General features: G+C 39.6%; 1 protein-coding gene across 3 annotated transcripts in view; it reads left to right on the top strand.

Moving 5' to 3' along the window:
• lama4 (laminin, alpha 4) overlaps positions 1-14,097 on the top strand; it is a 187,144-nt gene that overhangs the window by 109,775 nt on the left and 63,272 nt on the right. The window contains exon 2 of one of the 3 annotated variants that reach the window (XM_044377225.1): positions 1,942-1,999. The exons of the other annotated variants lie outside the window; for them this stretch is intronic. Within the exon in view, the coding sequence (XP_044233160.1) occupies positions 1,942-1,999 (58 nt within the window). The remainder of the gene's footprint in view (positions 1-1,941; positions 2,000-14,097) is intronic. 3 annotated transcript variants of the gene reach the window in all.

A 14,097-nucleotide genomic window follows, 5' to 3' on the forward strand; every position in this document is an offset into this window, starting at 1 on the left:
TTAACGTTTAACTTAATGTGAAGCAGCAGCAGTAGGAAATGTTTGGTAGCCTTGATAGCCTCGATATGGCTGGAGGAGAGTAGGGAGTTAGGAGGCAGATTGATATCAGTGAGTTAAAATTAAAAAGCATAATGCTTGATCACATAAATGTGTAGTTTTCAGTGAATTCCTTGTGCATGTGAGGACAATTTAAATCCAGCATGGGAATGGCGGACTCCACCTTTAACAGTGAAAACTAATGTAGAGAGAAGTAATTGCAAATATATAGAATGGCAATTAATGAAAAACTGCAGGCTATAAATAGTAACAAACAGGGTTTGATTTCATGAAGTGTAAGGATTATAACTGTAAACATTTGCTTACCCATTCACCACCCCGACCTTCATATCCTCACTTTTGAACTTAAAAGGCACGCTACTCTCTGCATTGGCACTGATCGTTTTCACTGTATGTAAATTGTGAGGTGCAGAATTGTCCAGTATGTACATACTTCCTAAACATACTGAGCTATAAATGGTTATGTGACAAAAGGTCTAGTCTTAACTTTCAGTTCCAGAAGTGCAACAGACTTTTCCTCTTTGAGAGTTTTCATTGCTTGTGAGTGATGAAACAATATCTGCATGTCCAAGTGACGTGAAATACTGCTAATACTTCCACAACAAACCACCTAATTCTGTGTTCACCCTGACAAAGACCCATTTTATTGCCCCGTTTTGCACAAAAATAAGTGGATCTAGGTTCCCACTAGCAGTTACATCCTAAGTATTAAAGGCCCCAAAATTGTCCATGATTTAATTAACCAAAGGAACAAATCCCCTCTGCATTTGGCAACACTTGATAGCCCATGGATACAGCTCATTAGCAAAAGAAATCTCCATGACATTGGAGAAAAATGTGCTTTCATAGGCCCAAGGGCAATGTTCCCTCTGACTGCTCTCACACAGTCAGTTCCTCTGTCCACCCTTCAGTTCCTCTCTGGTCTCATCTCAGCAGACAAGACTAAGTGGACATGATAAATATCACATCTGCATATCCTTGGTTGATGATTTTGCTTCTCACATTGTATGTACTAAAGTTGGGCGCTTGAGCGAAACATTTGAAGAATGCGCTTTTTCCGGTCATCTCACCTAAAGCCTGGTCCAAGTACAAGCTTGCAATCAGCTTTTGTTTATAAAAACTGTTACAGAGGTGGACCTAAAATGGCTCCTTGTTGAACACCTTTGTGGAAAGCAGGGAATCCAAATTATGTATGTTTTACAACTTATTGGTTAGTCACAGACAGTTGTCAGACCATTTTAAGGTGTTTTCTATCAAGATGAAAAGAATCAAACGTGATAAAGACATTAAAGATGATGATGATGTTTGACAGTGTCAGAAGTCTTTTCAACATGGGCACAAGTCATATTTTCTTTTAAAAAGAAGCTTCACGATTTACATTGTGTAGACATAAAGCCAAACTGATACATATTTTAGCTTGTACAGAGAAAGAACTTCTCAGATAGAAAGGAAATGAGTGTTTCCAAGGTGTTTCCAAGAACTTTTCCAAACATAGTAGAAAGTCAGAGATAGAGTCCACAGGTCATTCCCTTCCCCATCCCCCACAGCTGTGGTTGTGGCAGGCTACTCAGTCCAGGGGCCTCCCTGCTTCCTGACCCTGGAAGCCAGGGAACTCCAGGCTTCCTGGGCAGAAAAAAAGGACTCACCCACTGTGAAATATCTGCAAGGTATTAGTATTGCCAGGCCACAATGGCAGAGGCCCGCACACAATGCTGGGAAGTTCTGCACAGCAGCGTGAGATGACACATCCGGCGTGGTCAAAAGAACACATCATCCCATTGTACGCTATCATTGTGCGGCTGTGGGGGTGCTCTCAGGGGAAGAGAGGCAATGTGTCCCCTTTGTCTTTATCTCCAACTGTCTTAATCCTTGCTCTTTTCACAGGGAGGCTGTGGTCCAGCCTGGGCCTGTGGAGCAGTGACAAGAGCCCAACAGTTAGCAGGCAAGAAACTGGCTCCCAGACTCTAGTCAGCCCCTGTAGTGGCCTTTGCTTTCCCTTACTTGCTTTCTTTTGACTCTGAGCCAAGCTGAGCTACCATTTCATCTCAACCATCCCCTCCTCCTGAACTATATTGTACTGCAGACTCTTCCCATCTCCGGAGAGAGATTATATACTATAATAAAATAGCTGTTTTCCTGGCACTGTGACAGTTTGGCCTCAGGTCATGTGGAGATCCTGCTATAACAAGATCTGCCACTCAGAAAGGACACTGACTGAATTCACAATGCCACACTAACCACACTAACAGTAACCTTTAGTTATACTTATAAAATGTTACACAGTTACACTTATAAAATGTATTGATCTGCAAATCACAACCAAGAATATTTAATCACATTTGTCAGCACAAGACAACACAAAGGATTAAGATTTATTGGGAGTTTAGGATCCAGTTTTACAGGTACATCAATGTGTCAAACAGAAAACGTGGGAAAATTCAACTACAACTCCACATTGCATAGTTGCACATGCTATAGCTTGCATGTGCGTGCATGTGTGTGTGAAATGTGTTTTTTTAAGATTGTTGAAATGTGTACATATGTTTAAGTTCTTAGTGCAACTGGAACATTAACAGGAAGTAAATTATAAACTTCTCTTCCCGACACACAGCACAAGTCGCCCTGCAAATATCCAACTTGACAAAGTTGAGCAAACAATTCAGATGTTAAACAAGTGCAGGCAGGGATGTGGTGTACATTCGGTTCATTGTAGGCAATATCTTGCTGAAGATGCTAAGAAGCGAAAAATTGAAGATGCTGCCTAATTTGTTTTACAAGCAGTAAACTTTACTGCTGATATCATGCTATTACCATTTGACAATTACTCACTTTCACTGACAAAGATCAAGAACCATTGTTTTAGTTTGATCATGTTGTTGACTTTATCAAATTTGTTTAAGGAATTAAGTTAAGCACAAGCATCTCAGAAATTATGCAATGTGCACAGTGTTAGTGTTATCCTTAACTGATGTGACATATAACATAAATTGAAGTAATCTGAGAGCAATTTGGGAGAAACAAGAAGATTTTTCACATTGTGACAAATTAACTTTTCACCAGATGTTTCTGTTTGATATCTGCTAGCATAGACAAAAATTCTAGTGGTGCCTAGAGAATGTAATATTGATTAATTCCACATTACGAAATTTTTAGATGAAATGAGCCACTAAGTGTTAAGACTTACCAGAAATCAGCTGGAAACAATGGAGGCAACCACTCTGTGTCTTAAAATGCCTGAAGAATCATCCATTGGGGATCATGACTGTATATAACAAACTTCATAGAAATATGTCTATTCAAGATAGTTAGTGGATGAAACTGAGAAATTTTGACCTGTCAGTGCCACTAGAGGAAAAGTCAAGGGTCAACATAGTTCATCCACTGCCAGTCACAGATATTCCTATCACATTTCATGGCAATCTGGCCATGAGTTGTCAACAAAACATGCACTGGATTAAAAGGCCAGACAGATCAGCCAACTGACTGCCAGTTTTAGGGTCATGTCACTAGCAGGAGAGAAATTTTACTATGTTGTTTATGTCAGTAACACGACTCTATGAGATCTTTTACCAGTTTTACCAGTTTTTTTTTGAGTACCAGCTGGCCCCTGATAGAGGCTGACACACATAATTGATGGTTAAGGGCTGCTGCTGCAGTGGCCAGTGCAAGTGTTAAGCATTGACTTGCTAGTCTATCGGACACTGCTTGGCTTTGCACTCTGTCCTGGCTGGGAGCTGTGCGGTCACGGGGTCACAGCCCTGCGCTGCTCCAGTAGTCGGTCTGGCCAGCCTAAGCGGGAGCTGAGCCAGGGCAGCCCAGGCAGCCGGGACTCCAGCCAAACAATGCGGCCAGCTGGATGCAGCAGGAAGCTCGTTTCTCGCCTGTTTTGAATCAAACCCAAAATGGGCAAAGTTCTCCTGTTCTCTGACAAGTATTCAGTTCAAAGTCATTGTAGTGACACAGATGAATGGTGTTGTCGTTCGTGCACCTGTATAAGCAGTGACGCTGTAACCAGAAACTGGAAAGAGAGCTCTAGCAAAACAGAGAATGCACCCATCAGCACGTTCTCACAATGAGTAAGCTATCAGATGATCTGTCCCAGTTATTGCCTTCATTCATATCCTTATTTGACTTAAGTTCAGTCTCAGGGTGATTACTCTCTTCATTGCTCTAAAGATATAAATATAACTGCAGGACTGCTTTCAGAAGTGATTGTGATTGAGGTGAAGGACAAATCTTTTTAAGCTAACATGGCAGTCTAGTTTAATTACTATATTTTATTCTAATTTGCATCTAAATTTTGTGTAATGTTGAGCATAAAGGTTCATTTTTGATCTTGAAACAGTGGTTTGCTGCACTTAACAGCTTTTTCCAGAGCGTTCAACCACAATTCAAGGTCTTCCTCAGTGGATCAAGTTTGCTCAGCTGTAATTTCTCCGTTGTCTGTGTAATTTTGGCTTGTTGGCTTAAAGTTGAATATGAATATTCATTCTTGTCCTTCAAAACAGTAGTTTGACAAGGAATTTTAACTCAAGGTCAACTTTCTATCTTCTTCACAGAGCTTTCAACCATATCTCATGGTCTTCCTAATCAGATGGAGTTTGTCCAGTTCTAATCGTTTCCATGTTTCTTTGTTGGCTTAAAGGCATGAGGGTTCATTCTTGACCAACATTTGCTTCTCTAAAATGACTAAAAATGTTACTTGTGTTAAAGTTATGATACCATACCAACACTTTTAACACTCCAGGAAATATCTTTTTATAACCTTAATTAGATTTTCCTGAGCAGTGGCATCTTTCTACAGCCACCACCCAACACTCTTAGTTACTCAGGAGCATGCTGTAAGTAAGTGGGGTTAGCTGCCTTGCTTAAGACATCTTAGGTGAAGGAGCTGTCTGGTGGGAATACAGGCTGTAAAACAGAGACAGAGCGCAATTAAGTCCCGCCCACCCAAGAGGGGAAAACAATTCATTGCTCTGCATTAACTTTGTATTGAGTGAAGGTGTCACTTCTGTCTGCTAGCAAACAACAGAAAAATGCCTAAAAGCTGCTGTGTGGTGGAATGCACTACCAAGTTTTTATAAGCCGCTGAACCAAAAAAATGAGCCTTAAAGAAGACAAAAGTGGATAATGTTACAGGGCTGTGTGCCATGTGGTGGAAGAGACAGACCCGACCTGAGCTGCACAGACATCCTGCAGCTCAAAAACCTCTGTAAAAATGACACATATACCTGGACAGAAAACACACATGAAGTAAAAACAGAACAGCTGTTTAATTGAAAGGTATGCAGTGTTTCTAATAGATGTTTAAATGACAGAATAGCTAACCTGCATTCAGCTGAAATGCTAACTGTAAAAAGAGCTTGAATGGGAAATGATTGCATGTCTGTTCGTGTAATATCCCCACTTATGTTTACACACTGTACTCGCTATATCAGCTGTGAAAAGTGTCATGCCAGCCTGCTATGTAGTGGAGTTTGCTATACATTTGTGCTATCTCTACAGTAGACGTGATGTCATCCCTTGCATTCATGTATTGCATCCTAACACATACAATGTAACGGCTTTCAGCTTGTGCAATAAACAACCTTTTCCTCTCTGGTAGACATAGGGTGCTGAAATAATCCTTTGATATGCTGAAATCTAATGTTGTTAGCTAGCGATAGACATTTTGTTGGCATTTCAGCCCTTGGTTGCATATTATTGCGCCGATTGTTGTCTACTCTGGTGGGTGTGGTTTTCAGAGTATGACATGTTGCCCATGTATCAGTATCCATGAAAACATTATGATCTCTGCCTATGTAATCATTGGTATTTATCTCAACAAGTCCCTGCGTCCACCCTCACCCTCCCACTCTCAGAGGCAGACCTCTCCTCAGGTGGTCTGTGACTGACAGCTACCTGCTGGTCCTGGCTAGACTCCACAGTCATCCAGGCCACACCAGCAATAATAACAGGAGGGATATTGATCCTCTCCCAGGCCATGTTTTCCTTCCACTGAAAGGATCTTCAAACTCGCAGACTTCACAGCTGTGACAACACACAGGATTCAGGAGAGGGTTCGGATTACATTAAATGGACAGTATGGGCTGATGTCAAGTTGCGTTTGAGCAGAAAAGTAGAGAAAAAAAGAGCATCGGACATTTGTTCAAATGCTTAAAATGACCTTAATATGTTCCTGTCAAGCAACCTCTTGTGGTCATGGGAATAATGGCTGTGCTCTCTCAGAAGCGAAGAGGGGAATAGTGTGATGTTATAGCACCACAAAACCTCTAATGCCAGGTTCAGAATACATGATATTTTTGCCTTTCATGATAGTTACCACGTCAGATTAGAGGATCATAGTCATAAATTCTTGCCGTGACTTTGCCAAGTGACATGGCAGACTACATTATGACCAATCATAGCTTGCCATCTTTCACAGTTTGGTGATCTTGAAGGAGGTGCCAAGGTCTGACTTTGCTGCTCCACCTGTGCCAACAATGTCATTCCTCTCTTTTTTGCCATTGTTTGCATTTCTGTGTGCTTTGCTCCTGAGAGTCAGAGCCATAGACCATGTTGTTGAAATTGTCAAACTAGTCAAGAGAAAGCAAAAAAACTGACACTTTTTACCTTTTTGTCAGGGAAATGTCATATTGCAGATGCTCCTTTTTGTTCCCGAGGCCATTATCAGGTTAATAGTCTGATTTTGGCATGTGGGATTGGGTCAGGGTGGATTTGGGAGATATGCAATGTGTTTCACTTTTACAACAGAGACCCCACTTCGCACCACCCTATCTCCTACCAACAGTCAGATTTGGTGTCTTTTAACTAAGACCACACTCTTTCCCAAACCTTGAAAAGGTAATTTTAGGTGCCTAAACTTAACCAGACCTTAATTGTAGAGGTTGAAGATGAGAAAACACCACATGGATCATTTTGGAAGGCATTGACAAATGATGTTGTCCCTCAGATAGGGAACATATCATTGCCGTACAAAACATATACTGTAGTGGAGTGATTCAGTGGCCATTGGGAGTAAACCTCAAAGGATAACTCACTGTATGTAAAGCACATTTTTGCTAAACAGAACACGTTTCCTCTGAAAACCTTTCAAGGATAACTAAAGGTTAAGAACAGGTCAAGCAATGAGGTGATACATGTAATAGTTTTTAGAGAAGTTAATATATGACTCTGTTATTGGTGAAGCAGTGAACTGTCTGCCAATGAACTGTTTGTTGAACTGTTTGTGGGTTGGCATTGGTGTGGAGGATTGCAGAGAAGTGATAAATTGTCAACTCAACATTCTAAGTTGTGTCCAAACAGCTCAGGACGGCCCAGGAAGGAGAGAGTAATTATTCTCTGGTGATTCTAGGTTCAGTGCTCAGACAGCCAGGAAGTCTCTCTCCTGGGAGGCAGCGGCTCATAAAGTCGACTCCAGCTGGAAGGCTCTGTGCTGTCAGTCGATAGAGACCACTTCTCACTTTCTAACATCTGACTTGGCCAGAAAAAGAGAGATGTGAAACTGCTCTGCTTCTTGTCAACACTTTGGCACAGTGCTACAATACAGTACAAACAGCTTTCTTTCCGTTGGTTTTTTATTTGTGGTTGTATTGTAAAAAAAGAATAAAAAACCTTGAAATTTCAAAGTAACCAGCTTCAATAACATTTTGAATTAGGTGATTTATTTTACTTTAAGTTTAAGCTTTGAGTTTATCCAATTTACTGCTCTCAGTTTACTCCAAGATAGACTAACATTATTTGTGCAGTAGGCAGAGAGTTCCATAGTGTGGGAGCTCTAATAGCAAATGCCTGATCACCCTTAGTCACCAACTGTGACCTGGGAGTAACCAGCAGGACTCCATCCATGGATCTTAATGGCTAAGACATACCAGGTCGATAAGTCAGTTAAAAAAAGTTAAAAGTGACCAATAAGATTTTAAAATCAATGTGAAATTTAAGAGGGAGGCAAGTGCATTGCAATAATCAAGCCAAGAGTAGATAAAGGCATATACAACTTTTTGTAAATCAGCAACTGATAAAAATGACCTCAGTTTCCTGAGCTGGAAGAAACAAAACCAAACAACATTTTTGACTTGATCATCAAAACAGAGGTTAGCATCAAATATTACCCCTAGATTCCTAGCAGCCTGCTTACTATTATTTGACAGATCACCAAGATAAGCATTAAAGAGCTGATGAAATTTAGGGGACTGAACAGAATGACCTCAGACTTATCATCCTTAAATTTAATGAAGTTTTGGGACATCCAGGATTTAATATCAGAGAGGCAAGTTCTAAGATTTGCTAGGCTGCTAGGATCTGTGGGTGTTAATGGCAGATATAAGTGAGTGTCATCAGCATAAAAGTGGTAAAGCACATCATGCCTCTGAATAACATGGCTGAGAGGCAGCGTGTATATAGAAAGGGCCCACGAACAGAACCTTGAGGGACATCACAACTCAACTGAGCCATTGAGGAAGTAGGGTTATCCAGAGCAATGGAAAAAGCAGTGGATCATTAGTAACCTTAACAAGAGCTGTCTTGGTTCTATGAAGTTCTCTAAAACCAGACTGGAAACAGTTAAAAACACGATTATTATTCATAAGAGATATCCGTTGGGATGAAACTAATTTCTCCAGAACCTTAGATAAAAAGATAATTTGGAGATTGGTCTGTATTTACTTAAGGACAAGGGGTCCAAATTAGGTTTTTTTAGTAGTGGGTGAATAAAAGCATGCTTAAAACTGTTTGGAAAAGAACCAGAAAGCAGAGAATTGTTAGAAATTTACAAAATAACAGGGCCAACAGTGGAAAATACCCCCTTGAGCTGTACCCACTAGGAAAATGTCAGATACAAATAAGCTTGGTTTCTTTGATTTTTATTTATTTATTTTTTATCATGAATTCTAAGTGCCTAAGAAATAAGGCAGAGAGTTCCATAGTGTGGGAGCTCTAATAGCAAATGCCTGATCACCCTTAGTCACCAACTGTGACCTGGGAGTAACCAGCAGGACTCCATCCATGGATCTTAATGGCTAAGACATACCAGGTCAATAAGTCAGAGATATATGGAGGTGCAAGGCCGTTTAAGGCCTTAAAAGTGACCAATAAGATTTAAAAATCAACGTGAAATTTAACAGAAATAAGGGTGCAGGGAGTTTCTGAAGTGTAAACCGATCTTCATTACAGTAGCCTCCATCATGTAACTTTCTTCATATCAGAAAAACAACAGATTTCTGGAGAATTTTAACCTAATGCAATGCATGCTGGGAAGTATTTGCGAATGCGCTAACACACTAAATTAGGCGCGCCATTTGTTTTATGATCCTTGCACATATTGATATAGCAAGGATATAATTGGACTTGTTGAGGAAAAATGTTTTTTAAATGAAAGTAAGGCTCGATAAAGAGATATTATGCTGCTCTATGCTAATTTTGCCTCTTCTGGGCTGCTCTGCTGGGAAATGCATGGCCACTATGGAGTCATGGGAGTGCCATAAAAAGAATAAATCTGTAAAAATGTTTACTTGACAGCTTCCCACCCTGACTGTGATATCAGAGGAAAATGGCCACCATGTGAATTGGGGAATAGGGTCTATTGACTACTCAGCCTGGGCAGGAAGCCCCACCCAAAGCCAGTTGATTGACAGCTTGGCCCTTCAAGGAGTAGCGAAAGCAATAGGCCCAACGTCTAATTGTTATTTATGTGTATCTGCCTCCTGCTAGCTTGCCTTTTTACTACAGTACTTAACTCAGCAATCATGCATAGTATCTCCAGAAAATGCACATTTCTCATTCCTATTGCTATTATCATCACCATCATCTTCATCACCCCACTTCACATCATAGTAGTGTGTTACTGATAGAGACCAGGTGCTGTTTTGTTACATGAATCATTAGACAGGGAGGCTAACATTCCTCTGAGAGTAAATGATTAATGGATACATTTCCTATCACCAACACAAGGACATGAACCCAGGGAGTTATGGGAAATTTTTAGGAGGAGATAGTAACCAAACATCCAATGGGATTTCCCAGGGCCAGCGTTGAGGATAGCACGTACACTCACGTTACTGTAAAATATCATGCATGTGGAGGGTTTTTTTCCCTCGGTTTTCGCCACCTCCAGTGTGATGTATCGTAAAACATATATTTTCCCTCCTTTCCCTCTCCAGCTGTGAAAATATTTTCTCTGTCAAACATCTGTTGGAGGAATGTGGGGACAGAGCGGGCCCGCTTCCTGTCAGTAAAGCTGCCGAGTGGTACCCCCCCCCCACCAGCCACACTCCCTGTTATTGGCCACATTGCTTCCCAGGGTTCACAACCCTGCCCCATACAACTCACCGCATCCTTATACTCACTCATACCCACATATAGTTTTATATGTAATGTACAGTAGTCCCAGTATAACTACTGTTTTCTCCACCATCAAGGGAAGCAGAAAACATGGTCACTAGGGACAACCAGCCAGCTACCATGTTGACTATGCTCCTTTACAAATAATGTTACAATCTCTTTAATTTTTACATGATAAATGTAGTATAATGTTAAAGCTGCACTATTAACAATATTTTTATATCAACAATGGATTAAATGACTATGTGTAGCCTACTGTAAAAGTGGGAAATTTCTCTCGTGGTGATGAGCCCACAGAAAATGATCACCTGACTGCAGTTACCCTCAGCTCTATGGAGGTTTTAAGTCTTTTTAGCTTATTGTTTTGGTTTTCAGCCCACAAAGTCAGCTTTCAACAACCTTGTTTCCAGCTGCAACAGGCAGCTTTTTTACAAAATAAAAACACCCTGATGAACCCACTGTACACTACCTTCCCAGCACCAAATGGCAGACAAAGTTAGCGACTAGCTGGTGAACATAGTCGAGTATTTAGCAGCTCAAGAACCAGATAATTTTCTCAAGCGTTGGTGAAAACAAAAGCAAAGCTAAAAGGCGATGAAATATTGAACTCTGAGTTAGATAGACAGAAGAACAACTGAATGCTAATGTTACTCTGTGTCTGTTGGATGTGTATGTAGACAGGCTAACACATTAGCCATAGAAAATTCATGAATGATAATATTTCAAATGTTTTTTCAGCCTGTTCCGCTTGCCCCAAGTGGCCCGAAAAATTCAATAATGCAGCTTTAAGGTTAATGGTTACATTTCTATAAAGCTTTGGTTAAGATTAACAATTAATTACCACTCCTGTAACACTGACATATTTGCGGTTTAAATACAGGGACTCAAGAGTGCAAAAAATACCGTACATAACCTTGAGCTGTCATAAATTCATGTGAACCCCCATAAATGCACAGTTTTGTCATAATATTTTGATGGTTGGTTCAGCTCAATAGGGCTAGTGTAGGATAGGGGAAAAGTACATTAGTGGCAATTATTGTAAAATGGCTATGTGTTTTGATATGAATTAGCTTATACGTTGAAAAGGTAATTGCTCATGTCAGTGAGGCTTTGAAGTAAGGCAAACAAAACTATTTTGTGACAGTTAGGGTAATATTTTGATCACAGTTAAACAAGATCAGTGTTAACTGAAAATGAATCCTCTACTTGCAGGAGAAAATGGGCTGCCATGCCCACCCACAACCTGTCTAATGTTCTACAGTACAGGCTGCAAGTATTTTCTTAAGCTGTCTCCATAGGCACCGGCTGAAAAGTCAAGTAAATGTGTGTGTGTGTGTGTGTGTGTGTGTGTGTGTGTGTTACCATGTATTACTATTATACACATAACCGATGCATTCCCCAATCCACACTGTCACATATAAATATTCCTCACATTTTGCCGACATACGTATGTTCATGATGCTGCAGATTGCAATTTAAGGTATGCAAACATTTTTTTTCTGTTATCTCATTACTTGAGTGAAACCTCAATTGACAGAACCATTGAACCACAGTATTTTGGAGCACTAGGGAGTTTACTGCAAAAGCTAAATACCTAAAGCTAAATAACAAAAATTAAAAATCTATAAAGCCTCTGATGATTTTTCCAGTTTATTTAATAGTGTATGGCTCCACATTACCAACTACTATTACCTCCTATCTTTTTCATTGGGTTTCAGTTTAAATCCCCTATGTGTAGGAATTGCACATTTTGAACTTCGGCGATGTCTAGTGGTAATATCAACGTATAGACTGCACCACTTTCCATCGGGATTGTCTAATTTTTCTTTTAAAAAAAAAATTACACTGTTAGAATAATATGATAGATAAAAATTCTACATATAGGGGTTTTAACTAGGCCCTTAGCTTGCTAAGACAATGTGGGTGTGGCACTGCTCTGTAAATATTTCATTGCATGGATCATTCAAACATCACATAAACAACCTCTGAGATAAAAACATAAACAGCCCTCCATCACGATGCCTGGCCTGTAGCATGATGGACAATGTTTTGTCATTTTCTCTCACCATGAACTTGAATTGAATCTTGATTGCCTGTTGATGCGTCTTTACACACTGCTGTAATAACCCCAGTCATGAAGCGAAGACAGTTTCTGTCAGTCGGCGCCGTTCACACACTGACAGCTACACAGAGCAGCTCTTGGCATTTTTATCAGCAGGTCAATAGCTGTCATTTGACTGTCTACCCACATGATCAGTCTGCTCATTCAGTTTGTGGCTTTGCCTCTATGAATAGCACTAAAGGTATATATGGTGATATACAGTAAGTTATATCATGTACAATGTATTATTTGCATGCTTTCAACATATGATTATTATTAATGATAAACAAGAGAAAGGAAGGAAGGTAACTGTAATACAAAATGAATGGAAACCAAGGGTTTGCAGAGCTACATACAATTACATTTGTAAAATTAATAATGAATAATTATGTAAACGTTATAATTGTGACTTTAAGTTATCAGACCAAAGTCTATCATATACATGTTACCGTTATTTCCTACTAGGAGGAACTGGAGTAGTTTACAGTAGTCTGAACGGTGTATTTTACTTTGAATGCTTATGTGAAAAGGTCAGTTTACAGCTAATATCGTTTTAGATATTTACATTAGGATTAATGTTTTATTAAGGTACTTATTGTTGCACTCATCAATATTTTACATTAAGAAAAGATCAAATGACTATGTTTAATATGATAGAGGGGGGGGACATGTCGTGCCAAAACCAACAAAGCATTAACACTCAACATTTCCCTTGAGATCTTGAACTTTTTTGTGTTTTTCATCTCATTGTTTTGATTTTAAGGCCTGCAGCTTTGTGATTTTGGTTCAGTCCCTGCTCTCATCAACCTCATTTCCAGAAGCAGCAGGCAGCTGTTTTCACAGGAAAAGCTTTAATAAATCCACTGTACACTACCCAACAGCACCAAACAGCAGAGAAAGTTCACAACTAGCTGATGTCTCTTTACCTGCTGAATGCTGAGGAGCGTTCAGCAAGTAAAGAGACAAATATTTTCCTAAGTAGTTGGTGGAGGCCAACACAGAGCTAAAAGGAGAGTGAATATCAGACAGAAACATGACTTCAAGTGAATGTTAATGTTGCTTTATCTCTGTAACTGTTCACTAAATTCAACATAACTTTATACAGTGATAATATGTCAACAGTGTGTTTATACCTTGTTCTGCTGCTTCCAAGTGGCCAAAAAATCAGTGCATCTTTAAACTTTATTACAATTTGGATCTTACTTTTGTAGTTTTGGTCATCATTCAAACAGATAATAATAACACATGGCAGCATTGTTAAAAAAATAAGTCAGATAGCACATGATTATAAGCAGTCAAACTATCAGACAGGTTAAACAAAAAACCAACAGGTTAGCCAAACTTATTCAGAAATTAAACAAAGATGAATATTAAATTTAATTCCCAAACTGGCTGTTGTAAACACTCTTTACACACCGATTTTCGGGTTGAACATTGATCTACTGTGTTATTGTAGCTAACCATGAATGCAGTTTTCTTGTTTCTTGCTCCCTCAGATCCCAGATCAAAGCAATTACTTTGCTGAGTACAATGTAATCATAACTGATAGAAGCTATACTCACAGCTATGACAGTAAGACCCATGTTGCATTAAACCGGAAT

The sequence above is a fragment of the Thunnus albacares genome, chromosome 16 (assembly GCF_914725855.1).
Source record: "Thunnus albacares chromosome 16, fThuAlb1.1, whole genome shotgun sequence".
In the NCBI taxonomy this organism is placed as follows: domain Eukaryota; kingdom Metazoa; phylum Chordata; class Actinopteri; order Scombriformes; family Scombridae; genus Thunnus; species Thunnus albacares.